This window comes from Varroa destructor, unplaced genomic scaffold (assembly GCF_002443255.2).
Source record: "Varroa destructor unplaced genomic scaffold, Vdes_3.0 BEIS01000004.1, whole genome shotgun sequence".
Classification (NCBI taxonomy): domain Eukaryota; kingdom Metazoa; phylum Arthropoda; class Arachnida; order Mesostigmata; family Varroidae; genus Varroa; species Varroa destructor.
Window position 1 is genome coordinate 26,674,108 of NW_019211457.1, and position 24,676 is coordinate 26,698,783.

At 41.8% G+C, this 24,676-nt stretch overlaps 4 protein-coding genes across 11 annotated transcripts in view; 2 read left to right on the top strand and 2 right to left on the bottom strand.

The window, feature by feature from the left end:
• The window catches only part of LOC111248986 (forkhead box protein K2-like), a 16,369-nt gene extending 13,493 nt beyond the window's left edge, over window positions 1–2,876 (top strand). For both annotated transcript variants that reach the window (XR_002672749.2, XR_015327475.1), the window contains one exon: window positions 1,681–2,876. The gene's annotated coding sequence lies outside the window, so the exon portion shown is untranslated. The remainder of the gene's footprint in view (window positions 1–1,680) is intronic.
• Window positions 7–13,253, top strand: LOC111248987 (uncharacterized). 7 transcript variants are annotated; one of them, XM_086988744.1, is made up of 6 exons: window positions 7,038–7,283; window positions 8,416–8,538; window positions 9,917–10,341; window positions 10,509–10,588; window positions 10,757–12,082; window positions 12,303–13,253. In XM_086988744.1, the coding sequence occupies exons 3-6, from the start codon at window positions 9,965–9,967 to the stop codon at window positions 12,329–12,331; spliced, it is 1,812 nt and encodes a 603-aa protein (XP_086844870.1). In that variant the 5' UTR covers window positions 7,038–7,283; window positions 8,416–8,538; window positions 9,917–9,964; the 3' UTR covers window positions 12,332–13,253. The 7 variants fall into 7 exon arrangements, with proteins under 7 accessions (XP_022657951.1, XP_086844871.1, XP_086844870.1 ...); XM_086988743.1 differs by having other exon boundaries at window positions 7,039–7,283; window positions 8,416–8,870; XM_022802216.2 differs by lacking the exons at window positions 7,038–7,283; window positions 8,416–8,538 and adding an exon at window positions 7–660.
• On the bottom strand, window positions 13,242–20,861 carry LOC111248985 (carboxypeptidase A4-like). The gene is made up of 3 exons (XM_022802211.2): window positions 15,601–20,861; window positions 14,336–15,348; window positions 13,242–13,906 (listed from the first exon to the last, which is right to left on the bottom strand). The coding sequence occupies exons 1-3, from the start codon at window positions 16,716–16,718 to the stop codon at window positions 13,719–13,721; spliced, it is 2,319 nt and encodes a 772-aa protein (XP_022657946.1). The 5' UTR covers window positions 16,719–20,861; the 3' UTR covers window positions 13,242–13,718.
• LOC147756023 (uncharacterized) lies at window positions 20,858–24,676 on the bottom strand. Its single transcript, XM_086988766.1, has 2 exons — window positions 22,482–24,676; window positions 20,858–21,853 (listed from the first exon to the last, which is right to left on the bottom strand). The coding sequence occupies exons 1-2, from the start codon at window positions 22,482–22,484 to the stop codon at window positions 21,500–21,502; spliced, it is 357 nt and encodes a 118-aa protein (XP_086844892.1). The 5' UTR covers window positions 22,485–24,676; the 3' UTR covers window positions 20,858–21,499.

The following is a 24,676-nucleotide window of genomic DNA, read 5'->3' on the forward strand; positions in this document are numbered from 1 at the left end:
ATAATGACTTGAGTATTGAGTAATGAATGCTGCTAAAAAGATGCTATAATGTGCTGTATATGTTCTGTTGGGATTTCGTTTTGGCATGAAGTAATACGCAAATATCGAGGAAGTGAAAGAACGAAGGAAATCTATGATAGATGTGCATATTCTATATCTTGACACATCAATGGCAGTTGCTGATTACAATATGATATGATAATAATTATAACAATGATAATAAGGCAAATGATTAAATGATTGATTGCTGTTTCGTTTACATGAATGAGTGAGCCGAGAGAATGACACGATATTACATGTATATCTATGGCTAAGGGAAAAGCGATCTATCAAGGACATAAACCACAGCGGCATCAACAATACGATTAATACATTTTTAACGGGCGCTTATCCGCCCGGGCCCGAAGGTGATAACCAACCGATTTCAGAGGTCAATTGTTTCATAATTACGTGTTGTTTGGCAGTGCTTAGCCGAACGAACAGCCAGGTGAGAGATAGCTGTCGAGTTTTTTTTCCCTGTTAATTCATGATGATCCGTTTGAGAAGGAAATTGAGAAGTCGGCCAAAGGCACAACAATATAAAAACTGCAACACGAGAAGCAGGAGAATTACATGGGGGTAACAAGGAGCAATGATGAGAAACCTCGAAAACAAAATGGGGTATGTCTGCGTCAGCTTAGTTGGTGTGGATTTGTTACTCGATATATTCATATGGTAATAATGCTAAAAATAACACTAGTATATAGAACCAAACTGGGGGTTAGAGACCTGATGAAATGAGCCTAGCTGTCCGTGCAGAGGCGGCGGGAATGGCAAAACTAGAAGAAGCGGTTACCAAGTCGAAGTTCGTACATAAGCTCTTGCATGCTCTAGACATAGAATCAGTTTAAGAGTAAATTTGTGTACATTTATGGAGGTAAAAGACAAAGATTTTCAAAGAAGGTCGAAGGTTGTACCCATTCTCAGGAGCCGCGACGGAACGCAAATAAGCCAATAACATCGTCACGACTAAGCAGAATCATTTAGAAAGGAGCAAAAAAGAATGTGACAATGAAAAACTTCTGTACGAGGACGGAACTCGAAAACTGATCGCTGGCAGTAATGCAGCACACCCTTCTTGAATATAACACTAAAAATAATAACAATAATAGCAAGAAATACGAAAATGTTTAAAGTAATAAAATAATAATTATGATAATTGCAAAATGGGAATAGTAGTAATGGTATCGCTGGACGTAGCTATATATATATATATGATGAATTACCGAGCAATTCGAGTGCATGTAAGCACATACATAGGGCACGTATGTTCAATCATCAATGTAATAGCACTAGAAAAGTACACGATTTGAGGTGACGATTACGATGATCATAGCGACAAGGACGTCACAGCGGGAAAGGCCGAATAAAACTGATAGATGAGAAGACTATAAAAAATGTTGGGCGTGTTGGCTTTACAGTAGGTGTGAGGCGTAAGTTTCGCATATATTAAAAAGGGGCAGCGGAAAAGCTGAAGTCTTTAAAAATGAAATCTTCGTCCTGCCGTTTTTTGTTTAGTCGATTTATCCAGAAAGGACAGTAGAACAACGTGCGAGCAAAAAGCCTCGATGTCTCATCATTCTCATCAGTATCAGCGGCTCGTGCATAACAACACACATGTCGTTTTTGTTTTTTGTGTAGGAAGAATGATGGTAATAATTCTTACATAGCGAGAACACGACAGGCCATTTGATGAGGGTGAGGCAAATGATGCCGATATCAGCAAGAGGTTGCAGCTAGGAGATCCTCAGTGAACATTTGTGGTGTGTCGACAGAAAAAGAAAAAACAGAGAAAGGAACGTAGGAGAGAAAAAAAGAAATGGAGAGAAAGAGCTCAGAACGAAGATTCATTATTGCACATCCGTCAACACACACGGACGCGATGATCGTAATGCGACATTCTGTTTGACATATGAAGTGTACATTCAACAATGACAACAGCAGTAGTAACAATAACAAAAAAGCGAGTGTAATAGAGATAAATTAGCGAATATGTTTTATGTTCCGGGCTGTGAAAACGCTGGGCGGAAATGAAATTAGGTCGAGTTGGATTGAATAGGGTTTGTGGCCGACTCTTGGCCCTAATGAGTCAACGTAGTAAAAAAATATCCGACTGAGGCTCTGATCAGAGGCGACAGTAGCAACAGTCGCTGCGATGAGTTCGAGAAATGCGTAAGATGCAAGAGGCTGAGCTCCGTATGTTACATAATATTAGATACACTTGTATATCGTCGAAGAGATGTCTTGCAGTCCGTCGTGGGAGTATCAGTCTCCCTATTTGTTTTTCTCCTGTCGCAGTTTGAATAACGATAATAATTAAAATAATGCGATAATGATAACATTAGAATGGTGTTTTGGGTATTACGAATTGGACGCGTTTTGGGCGAAGGGGATGTAGGGTGTGAATAGGTGGCCAATCGCGCGCTCTATCGTAAAACAGGGACAACGATCGAGGACGAATTGTACGTCGCAAAGCACACCATCCCGCTAATTAAGAAACAACAAGACTATGGGAAAAGAAACGGGGCAAAAATTAAGAGCAAAAAAAAAGAATACATGACACAGAACAGAAGAAAAATGTTGAATCAAATTCGTCGTTACTTGTGTATTTGGCAAATACACGTTGAACGAAACCGTGGTACCTAGATATTGACGATGGTTAGGGTAATGTGAACGTATGCAGAGGTTAGGGGTTACCAAGGGGCGGGGAGATGGATGTGACAAGGGAGACAGACCAAAGCAGGCCCGCCACTGGAATTATTTATTTGTTGAGCAATGCCGACGACTGGTTGTACATACAGATGAACGAATAAACAGCAACAATACATTAGACATTATTCCTATACGCCTCTTTATTGATTGATTGATTGAGAGGTCCATTTATGCATGACGACCTAGGTGAAAGTTTCTCGTGACAAGTTGGTAACATTGTCTAGTCGAATAAATTGAAACATTTTCCTCTGTTATCTGCATGCATACTTTTAATACCATTGCTATACATATGCCATAAACTTTCCTGAGGTGTTTTCCTTTGAGAGAAACTAGGCCGAACTTAGCTATTTTCCGATGAAGCTGCTGAGTGTAAAGTATATTACTATTGGACCGACTGATGAATAAATTTTGTTGTAAATATTCATTGTACTAATGAATATTTACAACAAAATGAACTCACTCTCCACGCCTCCTCCACTTTGAAAGAAAACAAACTTATTAGAAATAAACGTTCGTTTAAAAAATGATGATTGGAAATAGAGAAGCAAAACGGCCTGTGCACGTTTCCTGTCTAAATAATAATTTTGCAATTCGCAAAGCAAAAGCCATACACTTTTTTTTTTATAATCAGGAAGTTTCACTTTACGCGTTCATCAAAAACTAATTTTCTGATTGCTCTTATATAAGATCCTTCTAAATCTACTGACATATACGTATATTCATTCTAAAGATACTGTGAATTCGTTTAATCCTTTGCCCTCACTTTACGTGGAAAAGTGTTCAGTGGGTGAATACGGTCGAATGCCGCGCTTCCAGACATAAAAACGGACGTACTGATCGGGCTTGTTGCTCTCTAGATTACCACAGTTCCACGGTTTATGGCCTGTACTGTTATGACACATAATTTTCTACAAAGGTTACTTAAATGCAATGAAAGTGTCTTCATGCATAGATGACTTATTCCTACAGACTGATACATGTCTTTGTACTAAATGCCATCAACCGCAGGGTGTAAGATCAATCTTTAGGTAAAACCCAATGAATAGGACGGTGATTCGTGTGTGGTGATGCATCGTGCAGAGGTAATGTAGCTTTGTCTACGCCTCTGAAGTAGAACTTGGCAACTGAAAGGTAGGTAGCTCAATGTGGTTTAGCAAAGGTTTGCAATCCAGATAGAAACACCTTCTTCATGGATGCTTAGCAGATGGCTAAAAAATGGTTATCAAATAAATGTTTTGAGGCCAAATAGAAAAGCTCAAAAAATGCCTTTGACTTTGATTGATCAGCCGTGTATAGGTTATAGGATTGATCAATGTGCTTTCGTTGTTTGCATTATGCGCCCTCTATTCCATAGTTTTGCGTCGCATTTATTTCATTTCTGATTTCAGTGAACATTTGCTTACAATAATAATTTTGTTTTGTCTTCAAGAAATTTGTTTCTTCGTTTGGAGCGTTTGGTTACATTTCAAACTGGCTCTCCTGTCAAGATCGCAAACAAAACAACATCGCCTTTAGTGCCACGAAACGTATTCATTTTTCACCCCGGTTAAAGAACACCTTATACTATATTGTCAACTGTCAGTATTACTACACCGTATAATTGAACACTTCAGCGTATTACTATGAACTCTTCTCGTTCGCGGAGCTCGTCTATTTAGCAACCTTGTAGCGTTTCACTTATGGTAGACACTTGATTAGTTACCTCGATTCTATATGAGCCCTACAGTAAAACAGACAAGTAACTTTTCAAGCTTTTTTCCACTTGCGTTATTATACCGCATGCAATTAGTAGTTACCTACAACTGACTGACGACTTTCCTCACCGTTTGATTTTAACTAGCTCAAATTGAGTTTAGTTCCTTGCGGTGTGCGTATACTGTTTAGACGTATTGTCAAATAATACAGAGTGAAAGAAACGTCTCTAAAAAATGAAAAAGAGTCTCTTGTGTCGTATTTCCACTCAAGCGCTCTTGAGACTTTTGTCTTACTCGGTATACTATTTACCCATATATACTGCGTGCAGTATTTAGGCTGGTTGAGTCAAGCGGCCACCTTCTGCGAGCAACGCTTTCAGAAACAAGTTAATATGGATAGCTTTCAAGTCGCGGCAACGATAACGGGCCTTGCTGCTGCGACGACTCGGAACAAGAGCTCTAACGGTGATCTAAAGATGTCTGAGTGAGCAGTTTTGCTGTACGACAGACTTTAGCAACCAGCCTCTGACTGTGCGCAGCCTTCTATTTGACAAGCTACTCGCTTACCCTATCCCTGTTCTTTACAGCTTGGATCTGTGTGTCATGGCATAGTCGTGTATCGTTTGAAGATACTGTTAAAAGTCAGGAGTGAAATGAAACGCGCGTCTAGAATATGGGTGAAAAGGAGATCGGATTTTAGCCGCAGCAACAACGAGTGGGATATTTTCTCTTAACTAGGGTAGTTTGTTTATGTAGTTTAGATCTGTGAGATAAGCTTAAATAACCCAAGTGTTTCTGTTTCGTGTGTATTTCTGTCTAGGTGGACAAGAATGATTTGCCTACCCAGTCGGATTGCGAATATAGTTTTCCTGTAAGAGATCGTATCCTGCAAGAATTGACTAAATGCTAATCTAATAGGTCTTTGAGATCTCTTAATGATCAGGCCTACATTAAAACGAGCTATTATCTCTTCATTGGTAAAAACAGTATGATTCAGTTCGCACGTGTATGAGATCCTCTTCTTGATCACTTCTATATGTGGCAATTGTATATTTTTTGTTATAAAGTTTTAACTGTTTATTATAGTGTCAGAGCAATGTTTAACTTAAGCTCGTTGAGAACAAGAAAAGAGCACTAAATTGGCCAGACTCTGGACACGCTTTCAGTGGAGACTCCACTCCACATAATTATCTGCTGTAAACTTGCTGGTTGCTTATGAGATAGTTAAGTCTTTATAAAGAACAAAAAAGAAACGATACTCTTATGGTCTACTTATGTTCATCGGTAGACTATGTTAGAAATTGAGATTTTCCGACTGTTCGGGTCTACTTAAAAGTTTTCCGACCTACGGTATCTATAGACCGAGTGAAAGTTGATTCTGGTCAATGGTAAGAGTACGAATGTATCACGGGATTGTAGCGGAGCCAAACAAAAATCATAGGCGAGCACGCGAATGCTCAGCGCTGGGTTGAAGCCAAGAAATTCTGAATGTGTGGCCGCGATCTCGAACTTAGCCTTACGCGATCCTCTACCAGCAACGACAGCTGACGGGCTGATGTATTACCAATACAGACGTTGTCCTGTTTTAACAACATCGAAAAACCCATGTAAAGCTCATTATTAATTGTATATAGTTCGTATACCTGTGCATGATTGTCTCAATTGAAAAGTCGATCCATGTAGTGTCACTGATGCTCAACACCCAGGAGCTACGTTGTTCGAATGCCCCCAAAGGACTTTCTATCAGACGTCTACAAAACATAAGGCTAACCCGAATAAGATGACTCCCTAAACAGTGCAACTTGCAACAATGTGACTTCCTTAATGATTTACCAAACAAGTTGAAAACTGTCTTACATTTTAAGCAAGTTTAGAAAGTAGTATTACGCTGACTATTTGTCGCATTAATAGCAAGCATGAAGCTTCGTTCAAACATGAACTAGTCCATGTAGAGTAATACGGCAAACCATAAATTTAGTATCTCTCAGCAATAGGTGGTTCTATCACCATGTAGCTCAGGACTGAGACAACAGTTGCGCGTCAAATAAATATGACGCGCCCCAGCAATCAAACTGTACCGCTCCTAGTCGCTTTCGTTTCTGCCTATCTCCAGTATGAAGCTAAGCAGCACTAATCACGTTAATTTCACCGCGGTATCAAGCCAGCACATATATAAATGGCTTGTGCCAGCTTCTTTTCCGCGTTTCTTTAAACTCTCCCTCCCTTCGGCTTTTTGTTCTTTGTTCTACTCTCGATTTTGGCGCTGTCGATTTTCGAAAACTATCAGGAACAGCCATCGACCACGAACTGACCAACGAAAATGCAGCGGCAAAAACTAGTTTTGCAGACGATTTAAGTCAGTCAAAACTATCAGTGTCCTTTCAGACATTGCCATCCGCCCGCAGCTTGACCTGGGTCGCTGACTTCGTCGCTAAGCTAACTCATAGCTGAAGGTTTGCGGATGTTTGCCCAACCGGTGGTAGTTGCATGCACGCCTGCTAGACTCGATCAAGAGCGCCAGCGGTCCTAAGGTAGCAGTCCGACCCTGGGGGCTCATTGGGTGCGCCGACAGAGAGGAAAGCGTCTTTCCTTCCAGAGGGTCGCTATGATCTACCGCTAAAAGCAAAACTCTAAACGATGCTATACGCTGTAAGGGTACAGACGTTCGCTAACCAGAGGCAAGGTTTAGAGCTAAGGTGAGACCTCCTCCTCTAACGAAGCCCCGGGCTCGGCGTTCTCCCAGTTGTGGGAACTCACCACACGGACACCACAGCTACTTCGCGAGCTGCACGGGAGACTGGGTCGACGTGGCAAGCCAGTAACTAACCACCTGGTGAAGTACGTAGTTTTTTTTGAGTTGCTTCCGTGAAAATCGAGTTAATTTTGGTACAAAATGAAGAAAATGCATAAAGATAGTGTTGGTTGTGATCGGCAAATGCGTTCATGTTCATCCTCAGAACACAAAATGTGTACCGGGATTTTAATCACCCAGTGCTAATGATATGTTTCGGAGAGTTTTGGAACAGCAAGTGGACATACAGACCTACATGTCAACCAAAGGGACCCTTGTTGAAACATCCATTATATTAAATGTGGCTTTCTGTGCAGTTTGTTTATGACGAATTAACAGCGATAAGTACCCCACGAAATAGGTGGAGCAGGAATAAACGCATAAAAAGTAATAATAATATTTTAGCGAAGTTAAGTAACGATTCTATATTAAGGAAAAGCGGAGCACTTATCTGACCACCGTCTGGCTTCAGTAAGATAGTTCTATTGATGAGTTTTTCACATAAAGATATTCGAACGGTATCGTGTCACCCGAACCCTTTCGGTTTGCCGTCGAGTCTGCGAGGATGATGACGACGACGACGATTTCCTGCTTGTTTTGAAGTGGTCGAACTCTGGTTAATCTTATACGGGTATCTACATTCATTAAGAATTGAACTGTTAGTAAAACAGCCGCAATGCGTCGCTAAGGCTGAATATATACTTAGGATGTAAATGTTTAAGATTTCTGGAGTGTTAGTGCTATCTTTTGCACCTTTTGTAGATACATTTTTGCGTTACTAGTTGTTGAGGGACCACATTTTCCAATTCTGATATGGCAAATCGTTTACTTCTACTTCATAAGTAGATTCTTTCATCGAAAGCGAGTACGAGATTGATCTTTTATAGATGGCGACAAAGATAGTGGAGTTAGATGTCGCTTAGTTGAATAGATGTGCTCTTCAGCCCGTAAATAGGCGACTTTTGTGTCGCATACGTTTGTCACGCTACATGCCTCAAAACGAATTGTCAACATCACTAATTTCGAATACACAAACTTGCCAGACGCTGCTAAGCCACTTTATCGGTCCGTTTCAAACTGCCTACAAGGTGATGCTGTTCGTCCTTAACTGTACACTACTTATTAATGCGCTGCGTCTCTGCTCTGCGTCACCGTCATTGACCAAGTACTTTCTTCTAGGCGCCGCAGAAGCAGTTAACAACAACAATAACAACTACAACAACAAGAGCAACAATAAGAGTCAGTAACCGTGGTCCCGTCCTTTCGATTGCATCCCATGCAACAGCGCGGGCGCCCAGTCAGGTAATTCAGTTGACTGTTGGCTGGTGGAGTAAAGCAGACCAGTGGCTGGTTTTGCCAGCCGCATTCCGGGCCAAGGTTGGATGAACGAAGCAAGCTGTTAGGCAAACAAGGCTGCCAACGCTCACGAGAGACGATGCTATAAGCAATAGCTGGCTTCGCTTTACGAACCTCTAGTAGTGGTCACCGCTAGCATCGCCGTTATGAAAGCCGACGTTAGCAAAACCTTGTGGGCGGTGAAAGAACTCCGAACGGGCACGATGAGGATACTCGGACGAGGTTGCTGTCTCGCAGCTGCATTCGGCGTTCGAGAGTCGGCGTTACTTAGGGCACAGGCAAGCATAGCTGGGCGTCCTCTCAGTTTCGTTTATCTGTACTTTCCTGTTTTCACATTCTGTGAGACACAAGCAAAGCTACAGCTACTGTGCGACTAGCAACCAATCTAGATGGTGCTGTTATAAATACAGATAATAACAAAGAAGTCGGCGTCAGACATTGACCGTACGATGATTTAACCACTCAGTCATTACGAGTTAACTACCAGCATTAGCATAGACCGGGACTGTGCCCTTACACTGGTCAGGTGATGTACAAATAGAGGGGTGACTATAATTTACTCGCGTAGCTGAAAATACTCAATTTAAAAGATTGCAGCTTTTTTTTCATTCGACTAAAAGTGCTTATGATCATTCATAGTTTTAAGAAGCCTTTCAAAGTTTATCTAAAACGTAGAATGTTTCAACGTTCATGTAAAATGTAAAATAACATGCATTGAAACATCTTCCATTGGATTCAGTCTGTGATACGCCCATTACATCTACCTGTCGCCACATACAGAACCGAGTTTCATTGAACATCTGTTGAACAGTAATAATCATAGATCTCCTGCTGAAAGGCTTTTCATTTAGAAACCTTTCGACAAAGTTAGAAAATCGTTATATCGGAAAGCCTGTGCCAAAACTCGTATCCCCGAATCGTGAGCAAACCCATTCTAAAAGAGACAAGAGAAATATTGTTGAAACGTTTAGAGTTTTACCTTCGCACTATTCTTCAGTAATACTTTAGCGCCTAGCTAAATTTAGATAATAGCTGTTATCTAGTTTTCGGAATTAATAAATACACAAATGTAGCCCACTAGACTAGCATATCTATATATATATATATATGTGATAGTCTAGTGGGAATCATCTAGCAAAAAAATCAGAAAGCGAAAACCTGAAACGCTTCGGTTTTCGCTTTCTGATTACCTTCCGTTAACTAATAATATCGGTTTGAATAATAGACGCAGATAGAGTTGCACGTTTTGGTCTTGGTCGATTTGCATTGCATCTAATTTCAATCCTATTCAGTTTGCCGTATTTTTCCACGCCTCTTTTTTAAGGTTATTTAAAAATCTGGTTTGCTGAGTGGCATTTCTGACAGCTCGAGAATGTCCAACGACTCCCCAGCTCCACCACCGCCGCCCCCGCCTCCACCCGGTTGGAAACCTAACTGGCGTGAAGAGCGCGGAAAGGATGAGGTGAGCACGATTAACACGAATGTTGAACGCTCAGCTCCTATTAAGATCCCTGGAATTGGCCCCGCTGCGGTAGCTGCCAACGCTTCTGCACCTCAGAGCCCGAAACCGACAAGCGGCTCAGGCCCCGACGGTTCATTCACACAGTATGATCGTCTTCCCGAGAAACTTCAGAGCACGTTGTCGAAAGACAAGAAACCGTTTACCTATACACCAGCTGGCATTGATCTTTCGGAAATTAAATCTCCAAACTTTCAGAAGAAGGTTAATCGAGCTAAGCAACAGGGAGAGTAAGTGCTAGATTAAAATTCGATTCAAGATTTATCGTTGTGATTGAGTAATACTATTATAAAAATCAGCGAATATAGTATATAATGAAGAGCAGGCAACCAGGTGATTGTTTCGGTAAGTTACGTTGTTACAAGCTGGTAAAGCGAGCTCATTTGCCTTCCAACAGGTTCAGCCCAGTCTGTGGCCCAGGCTCACCAGGTCTTAACGAATACGGACAACAACCTCCCCTTTGGCCTGAAGACATTCGTAAGTCGATGGCTTTAAGAGTTTTTCATATTAGCAACAGCCATAGCTGTATTCACCTGTTAAATCGATTTGACGCAGAAATAACACAAGACTCTTGGCTTATACATATCTAAGAATAAAATAAAATTACGTAGCTCTTAATATATGATAACGCATGATTTGTTGCAGAAGATATCAGCGAGTACTGCAACAACCCTGCCGAGCTCGATGAATCGATGACTAATCCCCGATATACAGGATCAAAGATCCCTTCACGTTCTTTCAAGGTCCTTCAAGCTATCACAGCGACGTCGGATGATGACTATGCGAGTTCCCCTGAGCCCACCCACAACAAGCCATTGGCTTCCAGCCCAAGATCCGCTCCACCCCCACCGCCAACTCCTGCATCACATGCACCAACTATTCCAGCAGTTCTGCCGGTTTCTTCATCATCTCCTTACGTCTCGACTCCTCCGTTGTTTAGTCCTAGTAGCTCGACAAGTTATCCTCCTTCGATGCCGCCCCCACCCTCAGCGCCTGCATCGTTTTCTCTTTATGGAGCCCCATCGTCAGGATCATTTTCCTCGATACCCCCACCTGTGCCTCCGCCACCGTCCGCCTATCTTCCATCTTCTTCGCCAACGTTTGCTTCATCGTCACAGCTGTACTCACAGCCAACACCCAACTACAAGAAAGTCCCGCCTCCCGTGCCACCAAAACCTCCGCGCGGAGTTTTCCGCGACGGGGGGGTAGCGTCTTCGCTCCCGTCGACACCCCTTGCGTCTTCGATGGCTCTTCCTCCGCCTTTCTCATTTAGTTCTCGGGCTCCTCAGGCACCTTCGGCGCCTCCGGTGCATCCGACAAAACCGCTGCCTTCGAACTCGTTTAGTAACGAATACCCGACGCAAAAACAGCCATTCTCTGAGCAGTTCTACCAGTCGACGGTGAACCCGGTTTTCAAAACGTACACGCCACCGCCATCGGTTAGACAGACGGTCCGTTGCGGACCCGGCTTTAAGGAGACTGCAACACATAAAACGGGATCAGGATTCGAAGAAACAACTACATACTCAAGCTACTCGTCACCTTCGTATAGTGATGGGACACGGACACTGCCACTGCGACGCGAGATAAAGAGCTCGACAAGCAAATCGTCATTCAAGTCGCGGCCCTATTACGAATCACCTTATCAGACGTTACTGGAGACCCCACAATTTCAGGATCCCTTCAAGTTTGGCGGTTTGACGCCGAGTTATACGAACTCATATGCTAATCAGCTCAGTGTCAATCAAGAGCGGTCTTCACCGTCGTTAGGGAACGAACCTGTCTTTGCCCCACTGCAGTCACCCCCGCCGCCGTTTCAACCTGGAATAAATCGGCAAAGCGCCACGACGAGCTCCTACGAACAAACGATTCGACAAACCACAACAAACCAAAGCGAAAGGCCATTGTCAATGACCTCGAGATTCTTCGACGAAATCAACCAGATGTTTGATCAAACATCCGCTAACATAAGTGAGCTTCTTAAGTAAATACTTGCTCATGCTATTCAGCCTACATGAAAACAACTGCATGTATATCTTGTTCATAAAATACGTTGTAGGATTCAGGCCGAATTCGGACGGCAGCGTTTGTTGAGATCCATTTCAAAAACCAGTGTACATTGTTTCCACAAGCTACAGAGTAGCTTTTCGTAATATCTTTAACTACATAGCTTCCATTTGAAATATTCCAGGTCGCGAAATGTACGGAACTGATTTCTAAAGGGACTTAACGAGGATACCATGGGAAGAACATCACTTTAGTCATTCCTCACTTCATCTTTACCTCATCCATTAGATCGTCATCATTGTAGTTACGTCACAAGAATTGAATGGGTCACGGTGAAAGGAACGACAGACGGCGGAAAAGATGATAATAAGTAGTCAGAAACACACACACACACCGACAAGTCATTAAGAACCGTATCTTCTTGTGAATAGTCTCCTACGAAAAGACGCAGATAAGGCATGTTGATCATTGGACCGCTTGCATCTCAGATTTAGCTTCCAGCAGAGATGGCCAGGAGATGAATTTCAGAGTTTTCCTCTTTTTGTAGGTCGAACATCCACTCACTTTTCTATTGCTCATCGCCAGCGAAAAAGGGCTATAAGTGGCTATAAGGACTTAATATTTAGCAAAAAAGAAACTTTAAGCTTAAACCGTTTCATTAGTTTATAAATACGCTCCATTTTGTCGCATATCGCCCGAAGATTTTCACCCAGCTTTTGTGTTGCGAGTGGGCCTTTGGGCTCAAGATGAACCGTCGTATATAGACGTAGCATTTGAGATAAAAGGACCCAGCTTAGAAAATCCATTTTGCCTAGAAGTCATCGGACTTTGCTTACACTATACATTCTTCGACACTGATTGGAAAGGGCTGCAGCTCGTATAATCACATAATTCTGCAGAATGCGCTCCGCTTCCTGGTGCCATTAATACCAACCATCCTTAACATTAATTAGCCGATCCGGACCGATTGATTCGAGGGCAGCTGGGCTAAAGTACAGTCTATATGAAACCTAATTATAAAATACAATAGTTAGGCTAATATATTTGTTTATTACAAGGTAAACGTTATTATACAGTTCAGTTGTTCATTTTGTTTTAACATGTTGGAAATAAAAATGAAGTCTTTATGAGAAAATTTAATGTACTTTATTTATGTTGAATACCCCTGACCTCCATGAATCTGAGAAACGATTATCTGTCTATTTGTACGACGAGCTCCTTTACTCAATTTATAAATATAGTTGATATTTACATGTATTAGGGTTGTATGTGTGTGCCGGCACGTTGACGGAATAGATCGCTGTTTGCTCCAGGGTCATTTCCATTGGCACATACATATCAGTATCTTGTATGTATGTCACGCATGCGAACTAGTCATTCCATTTTTCTACATAACACGCGTCTTGTTAATAATATCATAGACTGTACATGTTGGGCAGAATTGGGCTGGTATTAGCGTGGGACGCAGGGGTTAGAAAGTGTCATGATGCCATGGTTTCAAGAAATGGTTCTATGATACATCTTCGGTGTTTGCGTAACATCAATGCTTTAGTCAGACTCGAGTTGCCGGACCGAGCAAAGTACTTCAGGCGATAAAGCTTCATAGTTCAGTTGAAGCGATCGTTTTGGCTACAGCTTTCACGCCTTCGAAAAGTTCGATGGCTGTTGGCAAAATCTGGCTAGTTGGCAGAAGAAAACCATAGTCACCCTGGTCACACAACTCTGCTACGAACGCGTACTTAACCCCTTGGCTATGCACCCAGTCGTTCGACGTGCCCGATGCTGGATCTATAAAGAGCGGAATATTAATCGAACCGAAAAACACAGTACTATAATGAATAAGGATGCTCGAACATCATAATAACGGACAGTGCTTTATGCATATGCTTTTTTTCTCATGGGCTACGGACAGTAAGTATTTTTTAAGCATCAGTCCTGACATTTTTTCATGTAATTATAATGATTTTTTTTTCATTTATTGATTTCCATTTCGAAGCAAAAAAAAAATACATATGCATCTGCGGTTAGATAGACAAATTATTATTACAGATTCACGCAATAATAATTGTGATAAAAAAAAAAAAAGCTTTTCAGAAAGAAAATTTCATTTTCAGGAGAGAGTAAGACATGCAACATATACATCCCCACAATTTGGAGCACTTGAGCTTGATAATGATAGTCGTATTAATAATAGAAAACAATTAGAAATTTACTTACACAGCAGCTGTTTTGAACTGCCAACGCGATATATCTGACCGGACTTTTTGTAAATCGCATCTCGAAAAACCGAGCCAGCAGCCATGAGCTCATCATGTTGAGCACTCACGAGAAGCGGACCAGCTCCATAAGGCAACAGCAGATACTGACCAAACGAATGCAGACTCATATATAAGGAAAGGTTACCCTTCAACGAGGTGACATAATCTCGTACGGCACGTGATTCGCTTTCGGAAAACTCGAATGGGCCTCGGTAATCCTGGGCACATGGATTGGCACTAGCTCCTTCATCGCCCCAGTGATAACCGAAATTTCTGTTTGGATCCACTCCCGCGCACCAGTGGTAACCCTGAAAGCGAACTCGGTTCTTCCTCCAGAGACGATCACCAATCCAAGAATGCTTGTAGCCATCGGGATTGACGACCGGAACAAAGTGAAAATCAAACCTATCTAACAGCGTGTTAATTTCGGTGTCATTTTTTGCGCCCGACACAATACTGCTAAGCAAATAGAGTCCCGATGCGATCGAAATCCATTCGCTAGCGTGGATTCCAGAGTCGATATAGATGGCACGTTTGTTTCCTCCTGTGGAGACCACGACACCCCGAATTGGATTATCCTCGTAGGTATGACCTAGGGTTACGAGCTGAACAAGCGCAGGGTATTTGCTGGCAAGCAAGTCCAGGTACGAGTAAATCTCGTCGAGTCGGTGGTACTTGTTTAACTTGAAATTTTCCATATTTCGCTCTTCTAAAAATAGGTTTGGATTAAGTTCTTTGCGCTCAGCATCGATCCAAGTTTTAAGATTGTCTGTAAGTATCGTGTATCTTAGTTTCCGCTTCTTTAGTGCTGCTTCTACTGTTTGTGCTGTTATAGTTGGCATAATAAACGTGACGTTCCTACCAACAAGAGGTTTTTGCCAGAATGTCACATTTTGACTTTCATCGTTTGCGAGTTCGTTAAAAAAACTCTCGGTGCTTCTGAAGCCGACCATGGCACGATAAACCTTGTAACTGAAAATAGCAAACATATACAATATATTAAACACACAGCTATTGACACTTCGATTTTCAACATAAATGCAACATATCACGTGAGGTGTCTCTAGAATAAAAATGAAAAATCAAATTTGCAGAATGTCTGTTACTTAATAATGACAACCATATTAAATTAGACTTTGTCTTTCTAAAACACAGGTTTATCTCTGGGTTACCGAACCGTTATCTGAAATACATGAAAAGAATAGAAACCAGCAAAATGTATACCCATTATATGAGTTGACTTCTCCTGGATGCAGCAAACGCTCGTGTGTATAAGGTTGCCTCTCTGGGATGGAACCAAACTGTCTTGAAGCACTCTTCACGGTAAATGTTTTCGACTTCACAGAAGCACCACTTGGTTGGGTCTCTTGCTTAACAAAGCTACCTTTTTCTTCAGACCTTGCGTCCATTACAGTTGTAGGCTCTACTAGAACAGCTGACGAATATCTGGAAGGAATAATTTTAGCTGCGCTCTTTATCGGTAACTTATCCCTTGCTTTCAGACTAGTCCTCGCATCATCAGCTTGTTTTTCTTCTGCATCCGTCTTGACAGCGTTTGGCATTGAGGGCGTTTTTCTGCTTGCCGACTTGCCTGCGGTCATCATATCACTTTCGAATGAGTACGACACTAAACCTTCTTCCTTTTTCATGAAAGTTGTTTCCGTCAGATGTTCCACTGCAAGTGCTTTCCCCATTTTGCCGGGTTTATTATTGGGTTGAACTTTTATAGGCATGTATTTATTCATAAACGGTTTGCCTAAAGCCCTGTCGCCGCCAGCGAAAACTCTGGACGCGATAACCTTTATATTATTTTCACTGTTATAAAAAGGCACAACCTGATTAGCATCGGTGGCAGAAACACTACACGTAGAATTCATTATAATTTTTTCCTTAGAGTTAACCATGGTAGGTTGTCCCTTCATAGAACTCGCTGGCTCTGGCATCTTTGAAATGTCTTCTTTGTTTTCTGTGTTTTTCGTTTGTTGTTCTTTCATTCGCTTTTCGGCCTCTTCCAGAGCTTGATCTCGCATCAACAAATCGAAGCCGGACAGTTTATGGGCTGTCTCGTGTCCAAGGAGCCGAACACTCATTTGATTTGCCTTTGATTGGGACAAGTGTCCTGGTATTTTTTCCGGCCGGGACTCGTTATCATCTTCGGCACTAAAAGTCGAAGGAGCCGCCTGTATTCCACACGGTTGGTCTTTACCCTTTATCGTTGACTTTGCTTTTGCAGAAGCAGGTTTTGTGTCGGCGGCTGACAACAATCTTGCATTGTCAAGGCAAGGCTCTAAGGGTACTCCAGCGGTTGTGCCAATCAATAAAGCGCATAGCACAAGCCTCATTTTGGCTAGCCGGCTGGTAGGTTAACTGGTCTTGCTCCTCGTATCTTTTGCACTCTACCTCTGTTCGACGCACAATATATATATATATATATATATATATATATTGGCCAGCGTCAGCACTTTGTTCGTGACTCCATCTACCAGCGTCTCTGCAGGCGGCCGTCATTTAAATCCTTTTTCTCTCCCTTGGCCGGATGCGGCGCTCGGAGCCAAAATTCGCCCGGTTATCGACCCGGACTGGCTTTAGTATTCTGGTGATACGTTCGGCTATTGCGTCCGTTGACGCCGTTCAGTGCTCGAGTCCGGGAGAAACGACCAAAAGCCACAAGGCCACTATAGAACTGAACTCGTTCAAATGGCCGGCTAGCTTTCCGCCGGCTATTGCCGACCAGTGGGACAGAACGGTCCCGGTTTTCTAGCGCTTTTCGATGTAAGTTCGTAAATGTCGCTGGCATCAGGCGAACAAGATGGTACCCTCTCGTTGCTCGGAGAAGTCAACTAGGGAGTACCCGCTGACGTTGTGAAACAGGGCCACGGTCACCGCGATTGGCATATATATGCATCTGTTATCGATGCAGTTTCGCTGTTAACCAGTGAAAATTGTACGCGCTACCAGTTTATTACTGAGTATGATTATGATGTACAAGACAAGAGAGGGCAAAATAAGGTGGTTTTTTAGCTTGCGTAAGCTTATTTCATGCCATATATTGACGGATGGCTATTTGCTTTGATGTTGTAACCGAAGTGTTTAGACGTATTTCAGATAGACTTCCCTCAGTTAAAAGATAAATATATTATCTATAGAATTTTCTGGATTACTTGCAACTCATGTATATATAACCGTCGAATCGCATGCAGTATGGGCATGCGTACTCCGAGATTTTGTGCTTGAATGCAACTGTAAAGTTCCACCGATAAGACTGAGTAGTTGTTTTGTTCTTGTTTTAATTAGCCCTTTCAGAAAAACTTATTTCGTCATAAGCATCGTACTTACATTCATGTAAAAAACGTAAAATATTAGAAGTGTTTATCTGGAAATAAATAAGCGACTTTTTAGTTGTGTTGTAATAAAATACAATCAACTGTGTTTAACAAAGTCAAATTAACAGACCACATAATGTCCTTTTACAGAAAACAAATAAAACAGAGTTTTAGTGGGATACTTGAATATATATGAAATTATTCATATTGTTCGAACAATTGAGAAAAGCCTTGTTTTAGGTTAAATAAATTATAGGTGTCCGATATCTTCATTGACACGTTTCATGGCATCGATTTTATGCAAGGACTGTTCATGCTTTTTGTCTTGATAGTAATGGCTGCTCTGCCATGCATGGGATATAAAAAAATCGCCCTAGACGCTTCACGCGGTGGCGCCAAAGTGGTACGCATTGGATGCGGGGTCATTGATCGCGATCGAATAATCCTTTGCGAAGAGTAAATGCAAGCGTATATCAATATAAATACGGTGGCGGGTATCTGAAAATCATTTCGTAATCGTGTACTGTCAGCATGAACGGCTAATTAGCGTGATTCCTTTTTTTTTTTGGCTTGTTCTCATGCTGACCGGCAGCCAACGGTTGCGGAAAAAATCAGCGAGTTATCTAGGAACTTAGAGCCGCAGGCAACGCGGTATCAAGCCGAAATGGGATATGCACTAGAAATTGTTATACAAAAAGCTTTTTCAGCTTTATAGGATCTGCTATACAGTTTACATGCCTGAAGTGCAGCTTAGCTGTCTATTTAGCTCGTAGATAGTTGTTCTACTTAACTATATGAAAACAGACAAGGTTAAGAGGGATTACGTTCAAATAAACCCGCCTAACTTGAGAGATCATCCAACTGAAAGGGCAGTACGGTGGCAAGCTAAATTTCATAGTGGTTTCTTCCTGCTTCGAAACTTCGAAATGTTTGTCGTTGTTATTTTCGCACATCTAGAATAAGTTGAACTAAGTGAAAAAAAAAAAAAAAAGAAGCATTCATAGATTGAATGATTTATGTTGCTCTTATGCGTTCATTTTAATACAATCCATGCGTAAATTTATCCCTGTTTTAAATTGGGAAAATCGACGCTGTCTTCTGTAACATGGGACTGGTAGAGGAGTCGATGAATATGCGTGTCGGGTCACTCGCTTTCGGTTCCTGCCGTACTCTGTGTATATTTGTATTGATATATATTTTCTATTCAAAATGAACGATTAGAAGCCACTAGCAAGGCATTTGGTGCCGCTCGCGTTTGTGGTTAGCCGACCTTTCCAAAGAGAACTCAAGCTGATAGCTAATAAATAGTACCAAACCATTTTTGGGACCACTCACTAACAATTTGGTCGATCGGTTAAACGACAACAAATGACAAGTACTAATTTCTTACTTCATTTTTTCTGTTTGTTGGCAAAAGTTAGACATGCTCCATTAACCATTTGACCTGTGGCTCGTTCCGGCTAAATCGTGGTACTACCACACATCAAGATTAAGGATCAACTTAGCATTAAATGGTCAATGCCGAAATAGAAACAAGCACAAATATCTGTTTGCATATGAATGTCCATGTCGTATTTATTTGCCCGCTGAAGACATGTAGTAGTACGTCATTGTGGAGAAGAAATGTGCGCAAGATACTGCTGTTTCGGTACCAAGGTAGATAAAACGATCGTCTCAACATCATCAAGTCTCGGGTTTATTTAAGTTCTTAATTTCAGCTCATCGTGTAATTACGTAACTACTCAGAGTTAACGTTATGTCACTTCGTACTCATAATGTATGCTTAAATTATTTTCATTGTAGCGGAAATATTTTTGGCCGTTGCAGGGTTGTTAGCGCTACCCCCTGGATTACCCCCGATAAAAGAGAGATCTCGAAGTGCGCAATGAATTTGCCCTAATAGTAATAACAAGAACAATAATAACGATGAGTTCCATGTTATCGAATATCTCTGAATGTACTATACGCATGAACGTCAAGGATCGGAAACTAGAGCAATGGCCAAAAAATCCCAATTAACTAACGGTCAGATAGGACGTCCTATTTTAGATAAAACCAATTGTAACATTGTGTATCCGGCATCGTCATGTTTCAGCTACCAAGTATATCCTTTTTTCGAAACAGTTTACCGTTCAACATACAGACACATCATACATACAGACACACGCATTAATGCGAAGATCCAGCTTGTGTTCAAGGGCCGAAAATCCTTGTACCAGTGAGTTATTTCTACTTGGCTTCGTCTAACAATGAGAGATGACCCTCATTGTTACGCCATATATCAATGGAGCGCATTCGATTGTCAACAAACTAGTTGCATACAAATGTGAAATTCTGCTAAAGCTTTTTGCTCTTTCCTTTGATAATTTCTGCTAACTCTAACAATGTAACAGTGCAATAGATCAATGATACTCGATGAATTGAATTTAAGCGTCAACAAGACGGAGTTCATTGCTGATTAAACGAACAGAGGGACAGTTAAGAGGAGAGACAGGGATCAGAGAGGGTCGGTATTCTGTTGTAGGCATTTCAGTTGAAGAGAACCTTACCGAAAACAATCCTGGAAAGTCATTGGCCTTGAAGAAACGTTTTCTTAGTTTGAATCGAATGACCTCTGAGCTAATTGATTCATTAGATGGTTTAAAAAATCTCCACCTCCACGTGAAGTTGCTCGCCTGACCTTACACGATCTGCGAATCAGTTCTTGTCTAAAAGACAACGGCATTATATGCGTCGCTGACATCTTGGATAGGATCGTACATCCATCTATCTAACTGTAGCCGTTATTGGTTCAGCTGGAAAACATTAATGGCATTAGCATCTGATTATTTTTTCTTTTATATTCGAATGTTTACTTTGGACTTAAACCTCAAATCAGTCTAAGACCAGTCATAGAACTGGAAGCAGGAATAAAGAAATCTGAAGAACCGAAGGCTTTCTTTTAGAAGGCACACCTTTTTACCACAGGTCTCCCATACGTGACAGGATATTGCTACGGATACATGGGCGTAAACCTAAATATCCTTGGTTTGTCTACCAAAATCAAGATATATTCTTGCACGCAAAGGGGTCCGAGAAGAATACACGACTCAAGCCCGGTATCACGCAACATTATGAACTGCCTGCACAACGATCATGTCCGACCCTGCCATGGAATAGTCTAACAGAGAATCTTGTCCAGTATTTGCGCCACGAATCCGTATCCTCCGCCCATCTCTTTGCTTACTCGGAATAAATGAGTGTTTAGCGTTCTGCTTTCGGTACGACCGTTAAGCATTGACTCAGACAGCTGGCCTAATTTAGCAGTAAACAAACAATGTTTATGCTTGGCTTCGAGCTTCAGTCGTTTGACTTGTCCCTAGTATAGTAGTCTAGCATTTTAGCACTGAACCAAGGCAGCGATCCTTTACCTTATATGTTCCTGCTTTGTTTGCCGCTGCTCTTGCTGTTGTTGTCGTCGTCGCGCTTGCTGCCGTCATGATCGATGCCTGCAATGGTCTCGCGCCTCCCGCTAGCAGTCGACTTAACTCAGCTGGTGGCAGTGGCAGCGCCCAATATGGGAGTCTCCGCATCATTTGTTCCTTTTCTCTTTTGAGTAGCTTTTCTGCTGAAGACGTTGCAACTCCAGGAATTGCTACACTGCCTTATGGTCTATCTGCAACCGCCTCGACGGCGAGTGACACCTGTTCCTGCTGGAGTACCTCTTACAGCTGTACTTGCTGTGGTCGTTGGGGATATCGCTGATCCGGTAGAATCTGCTGGCTCAAGCGGCCCATCAGCTGCGCATTTTCCTGTGGATGTTACTGTTGTAACAACTGCTGAAGAGTACCGGCTGTAGCTGCAGAAATTGCTGGAGGCAGATGCTGTGGGATTGTTTGTTGCTGCCGCGGAGGCTGCAGGAGCAACTGCTCATAAAATAATTGTAGTGGCGGCTGCTGCTGCTGTGGTTGTATTTGTAGCATGCAATTGTGCTGCTGTGGCAGTTGCCGCTGCAGCTGAGGTTGCTGCCGTGGATGTTGTACCGAAGGAAGCGGCTGTTGCATAATTTCCTGCAATAGTTGAACATGGCTCGCCAATAGCTGCTTTCCGTCGTGGTGCAGCTCCTGTCGTTCCTGCTGTTCTCGTAGTGTATTTAGATTGACCGGTAAGCTAGTCTGGAAATTGGCCACGGGAAAACGAGCTTCTCCATTTATTAATTGGTCAACTCCTATAGTTTGTTATTCGTTCGTTAAGTGCCTAGCGAACTCGTTGCGTTCTGTTGTAATTTGCTGAAGACAATTCGGTTTTGTGACTGCTAGCAAAATCGCTTCTTTTTTCTTCGTCAAGTAAACTATTTAAAACACTGTTATTGCTGGTATTATAATTGGTCGTCGATACTTCGTTTAGACTCTGAGCGTCGTACATCGACGCCATGTGGTGCAAGAACTCTAATTTGTTTTTTGTAACTTGAACACAGTGACAGGCGCGGTGGACTAATGATCGTATAATTGAATGTACGTCAACGGGCCAGCAAAAAGTTCAATACAAGAAATTCTCTTCGGTTTAAACACTCTATAAGGCTCGTTTCCACGCTAATGTAGGGTATCTCACACAGCATCATATCGGTACGAAATAATGGGAAGGATCATCTCCCCCAGTAGATCGATAGTCTAATCGAAACGCTTCGATTCGATCGAAAACACTCTACAGTTTATTATTATAACTACAGTTTTTCCCATTCGCTCTCTATCCCCAGTCGTTACCGGGATATTCTACAGGTGCTATCAGATTCACTATAATTACCATAATGTCTTGCTATTCTATATCGGATGCACGACATATTCTTGTCGAACAAATCCAAGTTGATGGGGGTGCACATTTATGCCAAAGTCAGTGCGTACCTTTATAATATCATAACGGCATTCTCTTTATACACCTTAACTTGCTTTCCTACCACAGCATGTTTTAACCATGTGGTACCATATGATCGACATATGGTATTGCTTGTGATATAGACGTGCAGTAGGCACGGCGTATGGTAACTGACAAAAACCTGATGCGCGCGAAGTGAGTCCCTGCAGTCGCTTTACTGAGTATGCTGTCCTGTGAGATTAATTGGGGAAGTCTATGTTAGGCAAAAACGCAGTAATTTGCTTATGTGTATAACCATATAATAATCATGATATTACTGCTTATTTTGTACTGTATTTCTGGGGCGAAGCGCACGGACGAGATTACTCCAGCTTCCGCGTTTAATAGTGAAAACTTAACGTAAATAGTTAAAAGTTCTTGCACTGTCTACGTTTCCTTTGCTTAAGGAACTATATCTTTTTCTGATATTCACGGGTGGGTGTTTTGTGATTCTGATGATAAAATCCCTTAACGTATGATTCAATGCCGAAGGTTTCCATTGTGAAGGCAAGCATTTTATGTCTAGTCATATATTTTATATGCAATACAGCGAATTAAAGTGGTGTAACTGGGTTCATCTGCAATGTCCACATCTAGTACATATATAATAATAAATAGACATACTATGTACTACTAGATACAAGAGGGTACTAATAGAAACGCAGTACGTAACATACGTACATAATGATTGACCTGAATTAAGTTCACAACAACAACAATCTATAGTATCATTTTCGTCAGGATAAGGCCACCTTTTCCTACCCTCTACCGCCCGACTCAATCCGACTCCATACTCCGATTTACGTGCGGTCATTCATACGCGCGATATTACAATTCGTGCGTCTGTTGACTTACTCGTCAACACTGGATAATAAGATAAGCCACAAAGTACTGTTTAAAGGTAGATGCGCTCAGATCACTGAATGGCTCAAACCATTGTGTAAATATTCTCGTTAGTAGAGTCACCGTAAGTTGATGCGGTGCGACAAAACGGAAAAAGGTACACGACAGAGTAATCTGAGTTGGATGGAATTAGAGGCTACATCCATGGGGTAATAGCGAGGCAAGAAGTGTAAGATAGTTTCGGAAACAACGAACTTTTCTTTATCTATGACCTTCCAATCAGTGCCGTTCGAGTGTAGATCATCCAGTAGCTAATGTTCGTGGATCGATTATTCACAGGGGCGATTCGCCCACAGCTACGATATCACAAAATATTTCCGAGCAGTAATTTGACAGAAACAACGTTTAAAGCTTCGACCGGTTGAGTTGACCGAGCTTAGCGGAATTGTAACCCTTCGGTTGCATCAACGATATCAACGCAACGCAGTTTCTAAGACCAAGACTACAGCAGTAGATCTCGTAATCACAATCGTCATCACCATTATAATAACGCCATTAATAAATGACCCGCTAAGCATTTCAAATTCTTTCAAGGCAATCTAGTTTTTGATTGCGTATTGATTTTCTGGGTTCAGTTGACCAATAATAGGTAACAATATCAGTGGTGCAGATTATATCTCTAAGTACTGTGCAGAACTGGGTGAGATAGAACATAACGCCACTTCCCTTCCCCGGAGCACATTGAGTTTTCTACATCTAAATCGATACTAGCTATCGTTACGCTCTGTGGTCTTTTTAAAATCAGTTTCCATTCGTTCTGTTAGGCCCACATTGTTTCCTCCTGAGGATCCTCCCACCAAATCGTACCAAAGCTTTCACCTGGCTTGGCCTTTGACATAGAGTCGACTGCATCCGAGCCGTATGGGCGTTAACGGTCCGATACGCGCCTATAGCTCTCAGCATGAGAGTGTGTTGGGAGTTCTAGCATGTTTATCTAGTTATCGCAATAGTTATATTTGGCATGGCCCACATGGAGATTCAATAGACTTAGCTACTATTAAAAACTTTTGCGTTTGTCTGTCAAAAGAAAAACAATAGAGGACAATCACTTCTAATCATCACGTTCCATCTACTACTAAAAGAAAACTCCGATCTGGGTTTTGAATACGCTTGTGTGTTTAAACTTTAAATTGGGCTTATCTTTGCCTAGGTATAGCTGACAGCATTATCGCCTGCCATCATGC

What these genes read in the sequence shown, in the direction of transcription:
- LOC111248987 (XM_022802216.2), top strand. Translation starts at nt 9,965, where the DNA reads ATGTCCAACGACTCCCCAGCTCCACCACCGCCGCCCCCGCCTCCACCC. An exon ending in CCTTTGGCCTGAAGACATTC is followed by an intron (nt 10,589 to 10,756) that starts GTAAGTCGATGG and finishes GATTTGTTGCAG; the next exon opens with AAGATATCAGCGAGTACTGC. An exon ending in TCAAACATCCGCTAACATAA is followed by an intron (nt 12,083 to 12,302) that starts GTGAGCTTCTTA and finishes GAAATATTCCAG; the next exon opens with GTCGCGAAATGTACGGAACT.
- LOC111248985 (XM_022802211.2), bottom strand. Translation starts at nt 16,718, where the DNA reads ATGAGGCTTGTGCTATGCGCTTTATTGATTGGCACAACCGCTGGAGTA. An exon ending in GAAGTCAACTCATATAATGG is followed by an intron (nt 15,349 to 15,600) that starts GTATACATTTTG and finishes TGCTATTTTCAG; the next exon opens with TTACAAGGTTTATCGTGCCA. An exon ending in CAGTTCAAAACAGCTGCTGT is followed by an intron (nt 13,907 to 14,335) that starts GTAAGTAAATTT and finishes CGCTCTTTATAG; the next exon opens with ATCCAGCATCGGGCACGTCG.